The sequence below is a fragment of the Danio aesculapii genome, chromosome 23 (assembly GCF_903798145.1).
Source record: "Danio aesculapii chromosome 23, fDanAes4.1, whole genome shotgun sequence".
Lineage (NCBI taxonomy): Eukaryota > Metazoa > Chordata > Actinopteri > Cypriniformes > Danionidae > Danio > Danio aesculapii.
Genome location: NC_079457.1, coordinates 1754198 through 1774197, shown reverse-complemented (window position 1 = coordinate 1774197; position 20000 = coordinate 1754198). Strand labels below are relative to the sequence as shown.

Below are 20000 nucleotides of genomic sequence, written 5' to 3'. Positions count from 1 at the left end.
ATTGCGAATGCTTTTAGACATGCATCAACTGCTTTCAAACAACTCTCTGCTGTTTATAACGTTATCATTTGCTTATGTCATGTTCATAGTGAGTGTCCAGTAAACAACTCACTGATTCAAATGATCCATTCAGAGCAAGTCTCCAGTAAACAACTCATTGATTCAAATGATCCGTTCAGAGCGAGTCTCCGGTAAACGATTCACTGATTCAAAATGATTTGCATAGAGTGAGTCTTCAGTAAACAACTCACTGATTCAAAGATCTGTTCAGAATGAATCTCTGGTAAACGACTCTCTGATTCAAATGATCCGTTCAGAGTGAGTCTCCGGTAAACGATCCACTGATTCAAAATGATTTGCATAGAGTGAGTCTTCAGTAAACGACTCACTGATTCAAAGATCTGTTCAGAATGAATCTCCGGTAAACGACTCTCTGATACAAGGATCCGTTCAGAGTGAGTGTCCGGTTAACGACTCACTGATTCAAATGATCCATTCAGAGCAAGTCTCCAGTAAACAACTCATTGATTCAAATGATCCGTTCAGAGTGAGTCTCCGGTAAACGATCCACTGATTCAAAATGATTCGCATAGAGTGAGTCTTCAGTAAACGACTCACTGATTCAAAGATCTGTTCAGAATGAATCTCCGGTAAACGACTCTCTGATTCAAGGATCCGTTCAGAGTGAGTCTCCGGTAAACAATCCACTGATTCAAAATTATTCGCATAGAGTGAGTCTTCAGTAAATGACTCACTGATTCAAAGATATATTCAGAATGAATCTCCGGTAAACGACTCTCTGATTCAAAGATCTGTTTAGAATGAATCTCCGGTAATTGACTCTCTGATTCAAGGATCCGTTCAGAGTGAGTCTCTAGTAAACAACTCACTGATTCAAATGATCCATTCAAAGTGAGTCTCCAGTAAATAACTCATTGATTCAAATGATACATTCAGAGTGAGTCTCCGGTAAACGATCCACTGATTCAAAATGATTTGCATAGAGTGAGTCTTCAGTAAACGACTCACTGATTCAAAGATCTGTTCAGAATGAATCTCCGGTAAACGACTCTCTGATTCAAGGATCCGTTTAGAGGGAGTCTCCAGTAAACAACTTACTGATTCAAATGATCCATTCAGAGCAAGTCTCCAGTAAACAACTCATTGATTCAAATGATCTGTTCAGAGTGAGTCTCCGGTTAACGACTCACTGATTTAAATGATCCATTCAGAGCAAGTCTCCAGTAAACAACTCATTGATTCAAATTATCCGTTCAGAGTGAGTCTCCGGATAACGACTCACTGATTCAAATGATCCTTTCAGAGCAAGTCTCCAGTAAACTACTCTCTGATTCAAGGATCCGTTCAGAGTGAGTGTCCGGTTAACGACTCACTGATTCACACGACAAGTAAAATTTTAATCTCAGCGGTTGGGTTAGTCAGAGACGGTCACACTCTGTCCTGGAGGGCCGGTGTTCTGGTCCAGCACTAATAAACTCTGGACATAAGCTCTGCAGGACTGAGCTTGATCATTCCTGGGCGAGTCTACATTTGACCCAGCGTTGGGTTAAAACAACTCAGCACTTTTTAGAGTACTACTAAAGGATCAGCTCATGGATAAATCAGTCTGTTGTGTGTGTATCGGCAGAGTACACTGAAATCACCGCCGGTTTACCCTCTCACACTCTCATGCATCATGTTTAGATGCTCTGCCTATGTCTGCTCTGTCTGTACATAATGTTCCATCATCTTACATGTCAATAAAGCACACTGAACAGCAAACACACACACACACACAGACGTGTTTTCCACATCACACAAACACACACACACACACACACACACGCACGCATGTGGATGAAAAGCAGATGATTAGCGCGAATAAATAACCTCGAGCATCACCTGCGCCTGACAGACAGACGGGCGGATGCAGAGGCTCTGGACCAGGAGAGGGCGTGGCCTGAGGAGAGGAGAGAGACGCTATTGGCTGGAGATCTGCTGATGGAGTGTGTGTGTGTAAGTGTGTTTCTGTGTGCGTGTGTGTGTGTGTGATGGGGGAGGGAGGAGGATTTTGAAGCTTCTGTTCCGCAGGAGATGGAGGGGGTTGGCGGGGGGGGGGGGGAGAGTATTACCGGGTGCGCGTGCGCTCAGCGCGTTTTTACTGCAGTATCTCTGGATTAGTGCGCGCGCTGCGGCACTCCGCTCGGTTCACAAACGGGAAGAGCGAGAAAAAGCGACCGACCGAGCCGCGATAAGACCCCAGCTCGCATCCATCAGCACGACCGGATCCGTCGCGTTTATTCCAAGCGGTTATAAAGGCGGAGCGCGCACCGAGAATCTACCGGAGACATGGCCAAAGAGGACGAGAAGAAGGAATCCGGGACATGGAAGGACTTCTTCTGGAACCCGCGGACGCACGAGCTGCTCGGGAGAACGGCGAGCAGCTGGGGTGAGTGTCTTTATGTGTTATAAAACGGAACGGAAACACCGGCGTTACATTCATTTCCAGCGCTTTACCGGAACGTGTTGCGCAATGCGTCTGCTGGGCATCTCTATATGTGTGTGTGTGTGTTTGTGTGTATGTGTGTGTGTGTGTGTGTGTGTGAGGAGAAGGCCCTAATATGTTAAAGGACAATCTGACGATGCTGCTGTTGCGCGCTCTCGTGTGCGCGCGCTCCTCCGCGTGCGTCTTTAGAGGTGAACGGGTGCAATGCGAATGAATGAGATCGAGTGTTTGACCGAGGAATCATTTGGTCTGAGCGCGATCCGATCACGCGTATCGTTCATTCCGATCAGTGATCGATCAGAGGCTGGTGGCTGAGCGCGCGCAAGGTTATTCGGTGAGTGTCCTCCGCTCGCGCGCGCTCACGTGACGTGACGTGATTTCGCTCATATCCGGAGCAGCATCATCCATCAGCGGTTATATAACGATATACAGGAAACACACACACATATGCATCTGTCTCCACATTGATCTCCAGTGTGTGCCATGCGCCCTTTGTGTGTGTTATTTAATATGTGTACCATGTTCCAACAATAAGTGCATTAATAATGCATCATTATAGTTAAATGCAGCTGTGTGTTCCAGTAAAAGACCTTTAGCTGAGTCACTGACTTTAAACAATGCGCGTGTGTGTGTGTGTGTGTGTGTTGCACAAATGACCTGATGTGTCTCCCTTTACAGATATAGCAGCTTTCCTCTGATCAGTTTCATATCTCCAAAGATGTTTGGATCAATATTTCAACAATATAATTAGATAAATCAGATCATTTATAATTAGACAATAAATATTTAGACAATCCAAGGCAATATAATCAGTAAATATAATAGAATATATATATTTTTAGCAATATAATCAGTAAATATAATAGAATATATATATTTTTAGCAATATAATCAGTAAATATAATAGAATATATATATTTTTAGCAATATAATCAGTAAATATAATAGAATATATATATTTTTAGCAATATAATCAGTAAATATAATAGAATATATGTATTTTTAGCAATATAATCAGTAAATATAATAGAATATATATATATTTAGCAATATAATCAGTAAATATAATAGAATATATATATTTTTAGCAATATAATCAGTAAATATAATAGAATATATATATTTTTAGCAATATAATCAGTAAATATAATAGAATATATATATTTTAGCAATATAATCAGTAAATATAATAGAATATATATATATTTAGCAATATAATCAGTAAATATAATAGAATATATATATTTTTAGCAATATAATCAGTAAATATAATAGAATATATATATTTTAGCAATATAATCAGTAAATATAATAGAATATATATATTTTAGCAATATAATCAGTAAATATAATAGAATATATATATTTTTAGCAATATAATCAGTAAATATAATAGAATATATATATATTTTTAGCAATATAATCAGTAAATATAATAGAATATATATTTTTTTAGCAATATAATCAGTAAATATAATAGAATATATATATTTTTAGCAATATAATCAGTAAATATAATAGAATATATATATTTTTAGCAATATAATCAGTAAATATAATAGAATATATATATATTTTTAGCAATATAATCAGTAAATATAATAGAATATATATATTTTTAGCAATATAATCAGTAAATATAATAGAATATATATATTTTTAGCAATATAATCAGTAAATATAATAGAATATATAAATTTTTAGCAATATAATCAGTAAATATAATAGAATATATATATTTTTAGCAGTATAATCAGATTTGTTTCTGTTTTAACACTGTTTGGTTTTGGTGTAAAGGTAATTTCACAGAGAATCACTGAAGTGATTATGGGAACAGAGGCTAAATTCACTACACTATCTCTATAATATCTATCTAGAACACAATAATGATCAATATTTATTAATAATTGAATAGCCGATCGCCTCCATGTTCGCCTCAGACTGGGTGTCTGCTAAATAACTGAAGGTACAAATAAATATTTGACATTTAATTTCTCATCCGAATGAAAATAAACTTATTAACACTAAAATAGGGGGAACTTATAGATTATAAACATGAGTTCTGCCAATGTTATTAGCTTTAATGAGATCAGAATATTCCTCATATCTGAATGCATTTTGCTATTTATTTCACACAGATGCTTATTTTAAAATCATAAACTCAATCATGCATTAAATTAATTTCACACAGGCTTATATTAATATCATAATTCACCTAAATTATACCTAAAGGGATGAAGTTCATACTGCTAACACACACAGAGGCACAAATCAAAGGCAGATCAGGGTGTCTGTCTCTCTGTGTGTGTGTGTCTTATATTATGTCAGATGAGTTCACTGGCCAGCTTTTATTTGTGTCGTGGTGTCTGATTGGCTGAGAGCACAGATGACATCATAGAAATGTAGCCAATGGGAGGGGGAGACACTAATCTGACGCCCTTCCCCCACTCAGTGAGAGAGACTGATGGAGAGACATATAAAACAAAGAGGACAAACAGTGAATAATAATAATAATAATAATAATAATAATAATAATAATAATAATGACAGAAGAAGAATAAAAGATGAGAGAGAGAGAGAGAGAGAGAGAGAGAGAGAGAGACAAAGAAAACGAGTGGAGACAGAGACAGACAGATTTATTATTGGTTATTATTATTATTTATTCTGATGTGCAAACTTAATAACTGTCTACAAGAAAACAAGTGTGAGATTTAATATTGTTATTATTATTATTTACTCATTAATTATTATTATTTACTCATTAATTATTATTATTATTATTTATGTATTTATTATTATTATTTATTCATTATTAATAACTATCTGACAGAACAAGTACAGCTAAAGAGAGAGGTCTATTAATTAATTTATTATATTATTATTGTCTATTTATTATTATTATTAATATTATTATTATTATAAGCAGTAGTATTAATATTTATTCTGCTATGCAACCTAATACCTATCTGAGAGAACAAGTAGAGAGACAGAAAAATGTATTATTATTTATTTTTATATATTTATCATTGTTATTTATTCATTATTTATTTGTTTGTTTGTTCTTCTATGCAAGCTTAGAGAATGACATTTATTAATTTTATTATTATTATTATTATTATTATTATTTATTCTGTTTTGCAAACTTAACTGTCCAAGAAAACTAGATTAATTATTATCATCAATTATTATTATTATTATTATTATTATCATTTATTATTATTTATTCTACTATGAAATCTTAACTGTCTGAGAGAACGAGATTTATTATTATTATTATTTATTTATTATTATTTAGAATTATTATTATTTAGTATTATTATTTATTATTATTATTATTATTTAGTATTATTATTATTATTTATTCTACTTTAGAACGAGCATGTAGAGAGACAGACTGAAACATTTATTATTATTATTATTATCTTTTATTATTATGACTATTTGATGCAGAAAAAAATATACAAAGATGATTCCTTGGATTTCCTAAATCTTTTTTTCATTAATGGGTTGTAAACAATTTATTTGGACTGAATTTAAACAAACAAATGAAGTTGAACATTACCAAATTTAATTTGTTTGTTTAAATTCAGCCCATCAATAGGCTATATGCACACAGACTTTTAATTTTCATCCAGGCAGCCCAAAGGCTCCCGCTGAACTGTCTTTCCATTAAAAAGTAGTCACATTTAGGATTTGATTTCTTTAAAAATCAGCACTTTTCTTGGTCTTCTGGTATGAAACAGCGACTGAAATAAAAAAGATAACTGGAGAAGAATTGGACTACTCATTTATTACATTATACCTTGGGAAAATACCAAAAATGATTGACAAATACTTAATTCAAATCCTTTTGTTAAGTAGCAGAAAAGCCATAACTCGAAAATGGCTTCAGGCTGATCCCCCAACAAGGGCTCAATGGATAGGAATTATAAAGGAAATACACATATTGAGAGACTGACTATTAACCTAAGATTTGATTCAAATAAATGCAACAAGTAATGGCAAAAATGGTCTGAGTTTGTCATTGTAAACAGTTTGTGATAATGTATGTCAAATGTATTATCGATATCGATGCTGTAAAAACAACCTTGTGAAATTGACAATAGTCACATTAAGCTTTCACCAGAAGTGTATCGTCGGCTTTAAAACTCTAGTGCACTGAGCCCATTGTTTGCAACAGATAATACCATTTGATCCCATATTTGAGACCGATTTAATAACCCAATAAACTCATGTACATTCCTCTCAAGACATTTAACAAAAGCGGGGTCTCCATCATGAACAGAATCTACAGCATCTCTATATAACTCCACACATTTTTATTAAATAAGAATGATAATAAATGGTCACTTTAATTAAACTCTTTAACACCTGTACAACCCTTACTTTTCCTCCCAGTTAAATTGAAAATAATACATAATTAATCATTTATAATACAACATAAATAATATATAATGATGAACACATTGAATTAATCTGGCTTATTTTACATTATACCTTTATAATAGTAATTATCCTAATTAATAATGGAGATGTGCCTGTTTTTGTGTGTTTTTCTGTCATTTATTTATCGTTTATTGTATCTTTATTACTTGAAGTAATAATATTTCATATTTTATACACAGTGAAATTGCTTTTTACAAAACAAAATTGATTCATTTGATCCAGACTTTCAGGACTTACTGGTAATTGGTTATTTTGCAAGTTGAATTTACCAAAATTTGCCATTTTTTTGATAGCCACGCTGATCATTCATCATGATAATACATGTGAAGACATCTAAAACCACTTTCACATGCTAAGCCCCATTCAGATCAGTAAAATCAGTGAATCATTTACTGCAGAGTCACTCTGAATGAATCAATTCAATCTGTGAGTTGTTGATCTGAGATTCACTTTGAACAGATCATTTGATTCAGCGAGCTGTTGTTGTTTTAATTAAAGACTCACTCTGAACAAATCATTTGAATCAGTGAGTTGATACAGTAGTTTCCCTGGGAACAGTTCATATGAATAAATTTGTGGTTTACTGGAGACTCACTCTGACCAGATCATTTGAATCTGTGAGTCAATTACTGAAGATTCACTCTGAATTGATCTTTGAATCAGCGAGTTGTTTGTAGGAGATTCACTCTGAACAGATCATTTGAATAAGTGAGTTGTTTACTGGATACTCGCTTTAAATGGATCTTTGAATCAGTGAGTTGTTTATCCGAGATTCACTCTGAACAAATCATTTAAATCAGTGAGTTGTCAGAGACTCACTCTGAATGGATCACTTGAATCAGCGAGTTGTTTACTGAAGACTCACTGGAATCAGTGAGTTGTTTATTGGAGACTCATTCTGAACAGATCATTTGAATCAGTGAGTTGTTTACCGGAGACTCATTCTGAACGGATCATTTGAATCATAGAGTTGTTTACCAGAGACTCACTCTGAACAGATCATTTGAATCAGTGAGTTGTTTACCAGAGACTCATTCTGAATGGATCATTTGAATCAGAGAGTTGTTTACCAGAGACTCACTCTGAACAAATCATTTAAATCAGTGAGTTATCAGAGACTCACTCTGAATGGATCACTTGAATCAGCGAGTTGTTTACTGAAGACTCGCTGTAAATATATATTGGAATCAGTGAGTTGATTTTTGGAGACTCATTCTGAACAGATCATTTGAATCATAGAGTTGTTTACCAGAGACTCACTCTGAACAGATCATTTGAATCAGTGAGTTGATACAGGAGTTTCCCTGGGAACAGTTCATTTGAATCAATTTGTTGTTTACTAGAGACTCACTCTAAACAGATAATTTGAATAAGTGAGTCATTTACTAAAGACTCACTCTGAATTGATCTTTGAATCAGCGAGTTGTTTATAGGAGATTCACTCTGAACAGATCATTTGAATAAGTGAGTAATTTTTCAGAGACACACTCTGAAAAGATTGTTAGAATCAGTGTGTCATTTATTCAAGACTCATTCTGAACAAATCATTTGAATCAGCGAGTTGTTTACTGGAGACTCGCTCTAAATGGATCTTTGAATCAGTGAGTTGTTTATCGGAGATTCACTCTGAACAAATCATTTAAATCAGTGAGTTATCAGAGACTCACTCTGAATGGATCACTTGAATCAGCAAGTTGTTTACTGAAGACTCACTGTAAATATATTTTGGAATCAGTGAGTTGTTTATTGAAGACTCATTCTGAACAGATCAATTGAATCAGTCAGTTGTTTACCAGAGACTCACTCTGAACAAATCATTTGAATCAGTGAGTTGATACAGGAGTTTCCCTGAGAACAGTTCATTTGAATCAATTTGTTGTTTACTGGAGACTCACTCTGAACAAATCATTTGAATCAGTGAAGCGTTTACTAAAGACTCACTCTGAATTGATCTTTGAATCAGCGAGTTGTTTATAGGAGATTCACTCTGAACAGATCATTTTGTATAACTGAGTTGTTTACCGGAGACTCACTCTAAATGGATCTTTGAATTAGTGAGTTGTTTATCGGAGACTCACTCTGAATGTATCACTTGAATCAGCGAGTTGTTTACTGAAGACTGACTGTAAATATATTTTGGAATCAGTAAGTTGTTTATTGGAGACTCATTCTGAACGGATCATTTGAATCAGTGAGTTGTTTACCGGACACTCATTCTGAATGGATCATTTGAATCAGTGAGTCATTTATCAGGGACTCACTCTGAACATATCATGTGAATCAGTGAGTTGTTTACCGGAGACTTACTATGAATAGATCATTTGAATCAGAGAGATGTTTACCAGAGACTCACTCTGAACATATCATGTGAATCAGTGAGCTGTTTACCGGAGACTTACTCTGAATAGATCATTTGAATCAGAGAGTTGTTTACCAGAGACTCACTCTGAACAGATCATTTGAATCAGTAAGTCATTTATCAGAGACTCACTATGAACAAATCATTTGAATCAGTGAGTTGATACAGGAGTTTCCCTGGGAACAGTTCATTTGAATCAATTTGTTGTTTACTAGAGACTCACTCTAAACAGATCATTTGAATAAGTGAGTCATTTACTAAAGACTCACTCTGAATTGATCTTTGAATCAGCGAGTTGTTTATAGGAGATTCACTCTGAACAGATCATTTGAATAAGTGAGTAATTTTTCAGAGACTCACTCTGAAAAGATTGTTAGAATCAGTGTGTCATTTATTCGAGACTCACTCTGAACAAATCATTTGAATCAGCGAGTTGTTTACTGGAGACTCGCTCTAAATGGATCTTTGAATCAGTGAGTTGTTTATCGGAGATTCACTCTGAACAAATCATTTAAATCAGTGAGTTATCAGAGACTCACTCTGAATGGATCACTTGAATCAGCGAGTTGTTTACTGAAGACTCACTGTAAATATATTTTGGAATCAGTGAGTTGTTTATTGAAGACTCATTCTGAACAGATCAATTGAATCAGTCAGTTGTTTACCAGAGACTCACTCTGAACAAATCATTTGAATCAGTGAGTTGATACAGGAGTTTCCCTGAGAACAGTTCATTTGAATCAATTTGTTGTTTACTGGAGACTCACTCTGAACAAATCATTTGAATCAGTGAGTCGTTTACTAAAGACTCACTCTGAATTGATCTTTGAGTCAACGAGTTGTTTATAGGAGATTCACTCTGAACAGATCATTTGAATCAGTGAGTCGTTTACTAAAGACTCACTCTGAATTGATCTTTGAATCAGCGAGTTGTTTATAGGAGATTCACTCTGAACAGATCATTTTGTATAACTGAGTTGTTTACCGGAGACTCACTCTAAATGGATCTTTGAATTAGTGAGTTGTTTATCGGAGACTCACTCTGAATGTATCACTTGAATCAGCGAGTTGTTTACTGAAGACTGACTGTAAATATATTTTGGAATCAGTAAGTTGTTTATTGGAGACTCATTCTGAACGGATCATTTGAATCAGTGAGTTGTTTACCGGACACTCATTCTGAATGGATCATTTGAATCAGTGAGTCATTTATCAGGGACTCACTCTGAACATATCATGTGAATCAGTGAGTTGTTTACCGGAGACTTACTATGAATAGATCATTTGAATCAGAGAGTTGTTTACCAGAGACTCACTCTGAACATATCATGTGAATCAGTGAGCTGTTTACCGGAGACTTACTCTGAATAGATCATTTGAATCAGAGAGTTGTTTACCAGAGACTCACTCTGAACATATCATGTGAATCAGTGAGTCATTTATCAGAGACTCACTCTGAACATATCATGTGAATCAGTGAGTTGTTTACCGGAGACTCAATCTGAACAGATCATTTGAATCAGTGAGTCATTTATCAGAGACTCACACTAATCAAATCATGTGAATCAGTGAGCTGTTTACCAAAGACTCACTTTTGATCAGATCATTTGAATCAGTGAGTCATTTATCAGACTCACTCTGAACAAATCATGTAAATCAGTGAGTTGTTTACCAAAGACTCAATCTGAACAGATCATTTGAATCAGTGAGTCATTTATCAGAGACTCACTCTGAACAGATCACGTGAATCAGTGAGTTGTTTATCAGAGCCTCACTCTGAACAGATCATGTGATTCAGTGAGTCATTTATCAGAGAAATGAAGGGTCTCTATCCAATTTCTCCACTTCAAAATAACCTTTTATTCATCAACAATATTGATATTGGAGTAAAAAACAATATTGACAGCAAAGTACAGCAGTAAAATACCTATTTACGGTCCACCACTGGCAGAGAGAGAGAAAGAGAGAGAGACGCACAAACTATCAGGACTTCAGAGAAACATAACACCTCTAATTATAGCTCATTTACCCTGAAATCACAACTTCAGCATGTCTCAGGTGAAAAGCAGATCATATCATACACGTCTAATAATTCTGACCATTAAACAGAAATTGGGAAAAAAAATAAACAAGGGGGATAACAGTTCATATACAGACTCCAACTGTATTATTTACTTTTCTTTCGTAAATAATAATAATAAAACATATTACTAACCGTTAAATTGTTTAATTACAATGGGGGGGGGGGATCCCTTATTTTAAAATCCTAATGTTGACAGGTATGCACTAACCATCAATGGTGTTGCAGTGGTAATGGTGAGCAGCACCAAATTCCTGGGAGTGCACATCTCTGAACACCAGTCTCGGAATCAACTGCATCACTGGCCAGTAAAGCCCAACAACGCCTGTACTTCCTCTGCAAACTGAGGAGAGCAAGAGCCCCACCTTCCGTCATGTACACCTTCTACAGTGGTGCCATCGAGAGCATCCTGACCTGCTGCATCACCCTGTGGTATGAAGCCTGCATCATGTTAGAAGACTCTGCAGCACATTGTAAGAACAGCCGAGAGGATCATTGGTGTCTCTCTCACCGACATCTACCACTCCTGTCTTATTCGGAAAGCCATATGGATTGCAGGTGACCCATCTCACTCATCTCACAGCTTACTTACACCTGCTGCCATCAGGGAGGAGACTGCGCAGTCTCCAGGCCAGAAGCAGCAGGCTTAAGAACATTTTCCTCCACCAGATGCGGCTCCCAGATCAACCTCCTCTGCTCCCATCCCCGGCTACTATAAACACAGACTGAAGCTTCATTCGCACTACGAGCGACTCACAGCAGCAAAGTGACTGCTCATTTCAACAGAGCGAGTGACTTCTGCTGACCTCCGTCTACGTGAGCGACAGCAACCGTTGGTGACCAGGTGGGCGTGTCAAATGATGCGATAAAGAGAATCCTTCAACTGTATGCAAATGAAGATCGACTTTCTTGAGCGACAGCCAATAGGAACACCAGTAGAGCTTATGCGATCCTTAGCTCACTCGGAGGCCGGTCGTATTCTCCATGCTGTAGACAAAATGGAGCCTTTTCAAATGTCCATGTTTCTCAGCAGCAGAAGTGGTCATAGTTGAGTGTGAATGGGAGAGTACAACAAATAATTGATTTACAATCTTATCTGCTGGAATAAAGACAGAAAAACTCCAGGATGGTGTCATCAAGACTTTAAGGAGGAAAACAATAGTGTGAGACTGGTAACCGTGTTAACAAGTGTCCACTGACACCTCAGAAAGAATTTCTGACCCCCCAGATTTGATGAAGGATTAGTTCACACAAAACTGAAAATTCTTTCTGTCATTATTTACTAACACTCCCGTCATTCCAACCTCACGTTTAGATATTTAATAATGTGTAAAAGCAATTAAATAATGAAAATTGTGAAATTAAAGCAATAGTCCAGAGCGTCAGGTCAGGGGGTCTAAAATACCGTTAGCATATCGATCTTATTTTCATATGTAAGCTCATCGCCCTAAAAAAGTAATGTAATCTGAAAACAATAAATAAATAAATAAATAAATAAAAAGATAAATAAATAAATAAAATAAATAAAATAAACAAATAAATAAAAAGATAAATAAATAAATAAAATAAATAAATAAATAAATAAAATAAATAAAAAAATTAAATAAATAAATAAATAAATAAATAAAATAAAATAAATAAATAAAATAAATAAATAAATAAAATAAATAAATTAAAATTAAATAAATAAATAAATAAATAAATAAATAAATAAAATAAATAAAATAAATAAAATAAATAAAATAAATAAAATAAATAAATAAATAAATAAAATGATGGCGTAACAGTGAATGCAACACTGACAACAGGGAGTTGTCAATTTAGCTTACCCTATTCAACTATACCACATGTCTTTGGACTTGTGGGGGAAATCGAAGCCAAATCTAAACTAGTTTTTATTAAAACAAATACAAACATGCATATAATAAACAATACTGCTGATAATAATACCATTATACTGATGCAGATCGTCATGAATAAACTGAAAAAGCCCCCTGAGGTGAAGAAGGCATGGAGGCAGTGGTGTTTATATTGATGTAGAAAATCATCATTTTTGTAACATTTTCATCCTTTATCTTTTTAATATGTGAAGATATTTGTGTATTGAAGTCCATCCTGTGTGTATTCAGCGTTTGAACTTGCAAAGGCGCATAACTAATGCGATCAGCGCTGAACTTAAGACCTGCTTTCAATTGTGCTGGTCAACTGCCAGCCTATTTCAGTTCCTCAAAATAGCAACGCTCCAACAGTTCGCCTTAACACACCTCCTTTATAGACCAGCACACCCATGAGTCCACAAAGCAGCGCAAATGGATTTACTATTAAAACAACATGGCGCAAAATGTCAAAATTAGGGTTGCGCCGGTCTGAAAAAAGCAACAAATCATGCCAAACATATCTTGCGCCTTATTGTGTTGGATGTACTATAGAGCCTTCTGTTTTCTGGCTACACTAATGCTTTAAAATGTAACTGAGCAACACTTTTAGCTACTATTTTTTTAAATGACATTAGGTTGTGACATTTAACTTTTTCCTAACACTGATAATGATTGCTTCGTAAGGCAACATGAAGAGTGATGACTCCGTTATGCTGATTTCACTATATTTATTTACCGGTTAACAAATAGTCAAACCGTGGGTTAGCTTGCATGTGTGGGCATAGTTTGATTTCTTAACCTAAAAACATTAAACATTTATATTACTTGAAATAAAACGGAAATAACTAATGAGAACGAAGTATCATCTAAACCACTTGTTTAGCGCTGAAGTCATGATCCGTCTGCGTTTATGTAAACCAGGGGTCGGGAACCTTTTTTCAGCAATGAGCCATTTCTGATAATTTTGGCAGATGCATTTTTTTAAGTGAAGTTTAATCTTCAACTAATTTCGAGAGGAGCATGTGCTCATGATTGACCCAGCTGGTCCACATTAGCTATTCATGATCCTCCAATCAAAGGATCCCAAGTCACTATATATATCCTCATTTCCTCTCTACAACTATCTTCGTCTAGAAGAAACCCTCCTCCCCTTCTTCCACCTTTATCCAGAATGGGCGGCACGGTGGCCTAATGACTAGCACTGTTGCCTTACAGCAAGAATACCAATGGCGTTGGGTCTTCACTGGGCCATCTGGTATTTCTGTGCAGAGTTTGTATGTTCTCCTCGTGTCCGCGTGGGGTTCCCCGGTTTCCTCCCACCATCCAAATGTGCTCTATATTATATATAAAATAAGCCTAAATCTTTTATCCAATGTCTTACTCTCAGGAAGTTCACCTTGGCCTCAGCAGCGGGGAAGTTTCAGATCAACATGAGCTCAATCTCCCCTCGTCCTGTGAAAGGAGGGAGCCCTGGGCTCGAGGATCCCTTGAGCTCAGGGCTCTCTCTCGGGACAGCACGCCAAACAAGCTACGTATAAATCGTGAGCTGAGTGTGAACTCTTGAAGGAGCTATTGGGGTATATATACATCCCAATGTATACTACTACTATAAATAATACAGGTTTAAACAAAACCTTTATTTATGTTCATGCACTACTCAAAAATAAGCAAATATGAAGCATCACATGTTGAGCAAGCCCATGATTAAAGGACAATATATTTAAATTCTGGTCAATTATTGTTATTATATTAATTTTGGCTAGTTTTAAAGAACATATATTATTGTTATTATATTAATTTTGGCTAGTTTTAAACAACATATATTCTTGTTATTATATTAATTTTGGCTAGCTTTAAAGAACATATATTCTTGTTATTATATTAATTTTGGCTAGTTTTAAAGAACATATATTATTGTTATTATATTAATTTTGGCTAGTTTTAAAGAACATATATTATTGTTATTATATTAATTTTGGCTAGTTTTAAAGAACATAGATTCTTGTTATTATATTAATTTTGGCTAGTTTTAAACAACATATATTATTGTTATTATATTAATTTTGGCTAGTTTTAAACAACATATATTATTGTTATTATATTAATTTGGCTAGTTTTAAACAACATATATTATTGTTATTATATTAATTTTGGCTAGTTTTAAAGAACATATATTATTGTTATTATATTAATTTTGGCTAGTTTTAAAGAACATATATTATTGTTATTATATTAATTTTGGCTAGTTTTAAAGAACATAGATTCTTGTTATTATATTAATTTTGGCTAGTTTAAACAACATATATTATTGTTATTATATTAATTTTGGCTAGTTTTAAACAACATATATTATTGTTATTATATTAATTTGGCTAGTTTTAAACAACATATATTATTGTTATTATATTAATTTTGGCTAGTTTTAAAGAACATATATTATTGTTATTATATAAATTTTGGCTAGTTTTAAAGAACATATATTATTGTTATTATATTAATTTTGGCTAGTTTTAAAGAACATAGATTCTTGTTATTATATTAATTTTGGCTAGTTTTAAACAACATATATTATTGTTATTATATTAATTTTGGCTAGTTTTAAACAACATATATTATTGTTATTATATTAATTTGGCTAGTTTTAAACAACATATATTATTGTTATTATATTAATTTTGGCTAGTTTTAAAGAACATATATTATTGTTATTATATAAATTTTGGCTAGTTTTAAACAACATATATTATTGTTATTATTTTAATTTTGGCTAGTTTTAAAGAACATATATTCTTGTTATTATATAAATTTTGGCTAGTTTTAAACAACATATATTATTGTTATTATTTTAATTTTGGCTAGTTTTAAAGAACATATATTCTTGTTATTTTATTAATTTTGGCTAGTTTTGAAGAACAAAAGTTGTACTATTATTGAGAAAATAAAGAGCAAATGACTTATATTTCTATGGTAACCAGACGTACGCATTTGCCCTTTATTGGTGTCGCGATTAAATTGCATCCACAACACTACACACGTGCATTGGTTAAGAGGTCCTTTTATTGTAAGCTAAGTTTTTATTCAGTTTGCTGTAAAAATACAATGAAAAGGGAATTGTAATTGTATTTTCGGTAACACTATAACTATAAGGTTCATTAGTTAATGCATTTACTAACATGAACTAATCATAAACAACACTTGTACAGCATTTATTAATCATAATTGAACATTTACTAATGCATTATTAACATCCAAGTCCATGCTTGTTAACATTAGTTAATGCACAGTGAGTTAACATGAACTAACAATGAACAACTGTATTTTCATTAACTAACATGAACAAATACTGTAGTAAAGGTATTGTTCATTGTTTGTTCATGTTAGTAAATGCATTAATTAACATTAACTAATCAACCTTATTGTAAAGTGTGACTGTATTTTCTGATGACGGTTATAATATTTATTATAATATTATGTTATATATAATGTTCGAATATTTTTGGTCAAAGAGCCACATGTAGCTCGTGAGCCATATTTCCCTACCACTGATGTAAACAGTATCGTTGCACAACCTTCATTGATTAAATCAGTAATAGCGTGCATATTATTACTATAAAATGTATATTACTGCCTTGAGTCAGTAACTTGGGCAGTAATGCAAAGTAATAATAAATAAGTGAATAAATAGTCTAAATGAAAGGAACAAGAGGAATTAAAAATCAGTCACCAAGTCTAGTGCCCCCCCTATGGGATTAAAATACCCCCTCAGTTATGATATCCTGGCCTGGATACACGTCATTTGCTATTTCATAAACCCCATACTCTATCTTAATGCAAGATTTTATTATTAGTGCTTTTAATACTAAAATAGCATCAGTCGAATCTCCAAATTGCCATTTTAGCTTGCCCCTATGACAAATTTAGTAAATCATGGGACTCTCTTCTACTTCTTTTATATATGAGAGAGAGATGGAGGGAGAGAGAGAGAGAGATATGGAGGCGGCGGTGGTTTATCGTAAGAGGATTTACTCTTCACAGTCTGTCCTGACATTTGCTCAGTGATGGAGGGATGAGAGACGTGAAGATGGACTGAATGAAGGGAATCTGGGTCACATTCACTGACGACACACAAACACCAAACACAAGAGTTCATCCCAATTAAAGCTGCGCTCTGATTGGTCGACACTCACGCTGGGCTGTCTGCTTGTGTTGGTCATTAATTCTCTATACAGACACTGAACACTCAACAACATGATTTAGAGGATTTAGTATAAGTTAAGTGCTTGCAAACTATTGATATGGGCTGAAATTAAAGCTGCTGAATGTCAGTTTTTGGTTCTTCTAAAGCATAAAACCCATCATATGTGTGCAGATATTCAGAAACATGCTCATTGAACATTCCTGTTAATCTGAGACACAATGCTGAAGTCAGATATTCTGCTGTGAACATGTGTGTTACGTGCTGGAACATCTGTCTTTGTTTTGGTCATTTAACCCGCCCAATGCCTATTCAGCCAATTATATTTCAGCACTCCGGGTTGCCAGATGGTGGAAAACAGCGTATTTCATTCATTCAGTCAGGAAGAATCTCAGAGCATGTGTCCGTGACTGAAATGTGACCTCTGGTGGACAGTAGCAGACTCCGAAATGAGACGCAGATTCAGAGTTCCACATGAGCTGGTTAATAATCAGCAAATAATATAAATATTATGAGCGTAAACATTAGGTGAGCAGGTTATATTGTAACCCCATGTCCGAACAACACGCTACATGACGAGATACACAGTGATGAGTAATTTGGCTGTTTGCACCAGACCAAACATGTCAGAAATGTAAACACAGCCATTCAGAAGCACCGAATAGTGCACTCACTGCACTCCAGCACAATGGTGAGGTTTATAATCTAATGAATAGGTAATAAAGCTCTTTAACATGATTAAATGTAGATGCTGAATCACTGATGTGTGTTGGTTTGCACTGAGTCTCAGATCTAGAGTTCAGTTTCAGACGGTTTAGTTTATTCTCCAGATCTGAGCTGAACTATCTGCTGCTGCTTTCAGTATATGTCAATAAACGTCATGTCAAACAGCATTCAGACTCACATTATTAGCATTTAACACTGAATAAAGCACATGAGCTGTACCTGAGATGATCACTGTCAGTTTTCTGTTCTTCACCTGTGAGAAACAAACCGTTTATAAAATATACATTTCAGGTGTGGGTTAGAACGAAATATTTAATAGAGAAAAAAAGGCCAACTGGCCCATCCGGGGCTCGAACCAATGACCTCTTCTTGCTGTGAGGCGACAGTGCTAACCACTGAGCCACCGTGTCACCTCACAAAGATTTATGAGTTTAATAATTTTAGAAAGTACATGCAACATGGTGGCTCTGTGGTGTCACACTGTGACCTCACAGCAAGAATGTAGCTGGTTCGAGTCCCGGCTGGGCCAGTTGGCGTTTCTGTGTGGAGTTTGCATGTTCTCCCTGCATTGGTGTGGGTTTCCTCCGGGTGCTCCGGTTTCCCCCACAGTCCGAACACATGCGCTATAGGGGAATTGATGAACTAAATTCACAGTAGTGTATGAGTGTGTGTGTGTGAATGAGTGTGTCTGGATGTTTCCCAGTACAGAGTTGCAGCTGGAAAAGCATCCGCTGTGTAAATATATGCTGGAATAGTTGGCGGTTCATTCCGCTGTGGGAACCCCTAATAATGGGACTAAGCTGACGGAAAATGAATGAATGAATAAATAAAGTACTTTTTTTTAATTTATGCAAATCTACATTGAATGACATATGCGCAACCGACATACTGTGTGTGACGCATGATGAAAGACGTGCGTGGCATTATAAGAGTAATACACTGTATTGTGTTATAAAGAAACACCCAGCTGACTAATTTTATTGTTGGTAAAAACTATAATAAAGTACTATTTTTTAGTTTACATACACTTATAAACCATTTTAATGGATATAAACAAAAGCAATGGTCCCAACATAATTCCTGTTTTATATTTCTAATTTCTACAGCTTCAAAGAATCCTAAAAGAGCCACATATTGATAAATAACGTAATGATCGCTGTTTTAACATGAAGTTATGATTGAATCGCCTCTCGTTACAGTTATGAAATAGTTTGATAACTGTAGTTTGATAGTCTCTATTAAATTCTACATATTTATTATTTAGTTATACAAAGAATCCTTGGATTAAACACATTTTCAAGAGTTCACCCTTAGCTGATGATTGATTATAAAGCTTGTTTGGCATGCATGCGGAGAGAGTCCTGAGCTCATAAGATCCTCGAGCCCGGGGCTCCCTCCTGTTTGCAAGGCGAGAAGGGAGTTTGAGCTCAGGTAGATCTGGAGAACTCCCCTGCTGTAGATGCTAATGAACAGATAGTGATTGGTCTTAAGAGATAACTACTTACTAGGAGCATGTCTATGGTGCCGATTTGAATCAGTCAATTAACTTAAGTTGCATGTTTTTGGATGGTGGGAGGAAACCGGGGAACCCGGGGGAAACCCACGTGAGCATGGGGAGAACGTGTAAACTCTGCCTGTCCTGCTTGTATTTGTGTCTGATTTGAATGAATGAGATGAAGTCTGTAGTGCAGCAACAGCTGAACTGATGTGTGTGTGTGTGTGTGTGTGTGTGTGTGTGCAGGTCTGATTCTGCTGTTCTATCTGGTCTTCTACACATTTCTGGCTGGTGTTTTCTGCCTCACCATGTATGT

General features: G+C 35.0%; 1 protein-coding gene across 1 annotated transcript in view; it reads left to right on the top strand.

Annotated features, from left to right (window-relative positions):
* Positions 1-2151: 2151 nt before the first annotated feature.
* The window catches only part of atp1b2a (ATPase Na+/K+ transporting subunit beta 2a), a 34287-nt gene continuing 16438 nt past the window's right edge, over positions 2152-20000 (top strand). Inside the window, exons 1-2 of the mRNA XM_056449106.1 lie at positions 2152-2449; positions 19931-20000. The exon at positions 19931-20000 is cut by the window's right edge and continues 59 nt beyond it. Coding sequence (XP_056305081.1) covers positions 2350-2449; positions 19931-20000 — 170 coding nt within the window. The 5' untranslated portion in view covers positions 2152-2349. The remainder of the gene's footprint in view (positions 2450-19930) is intronic.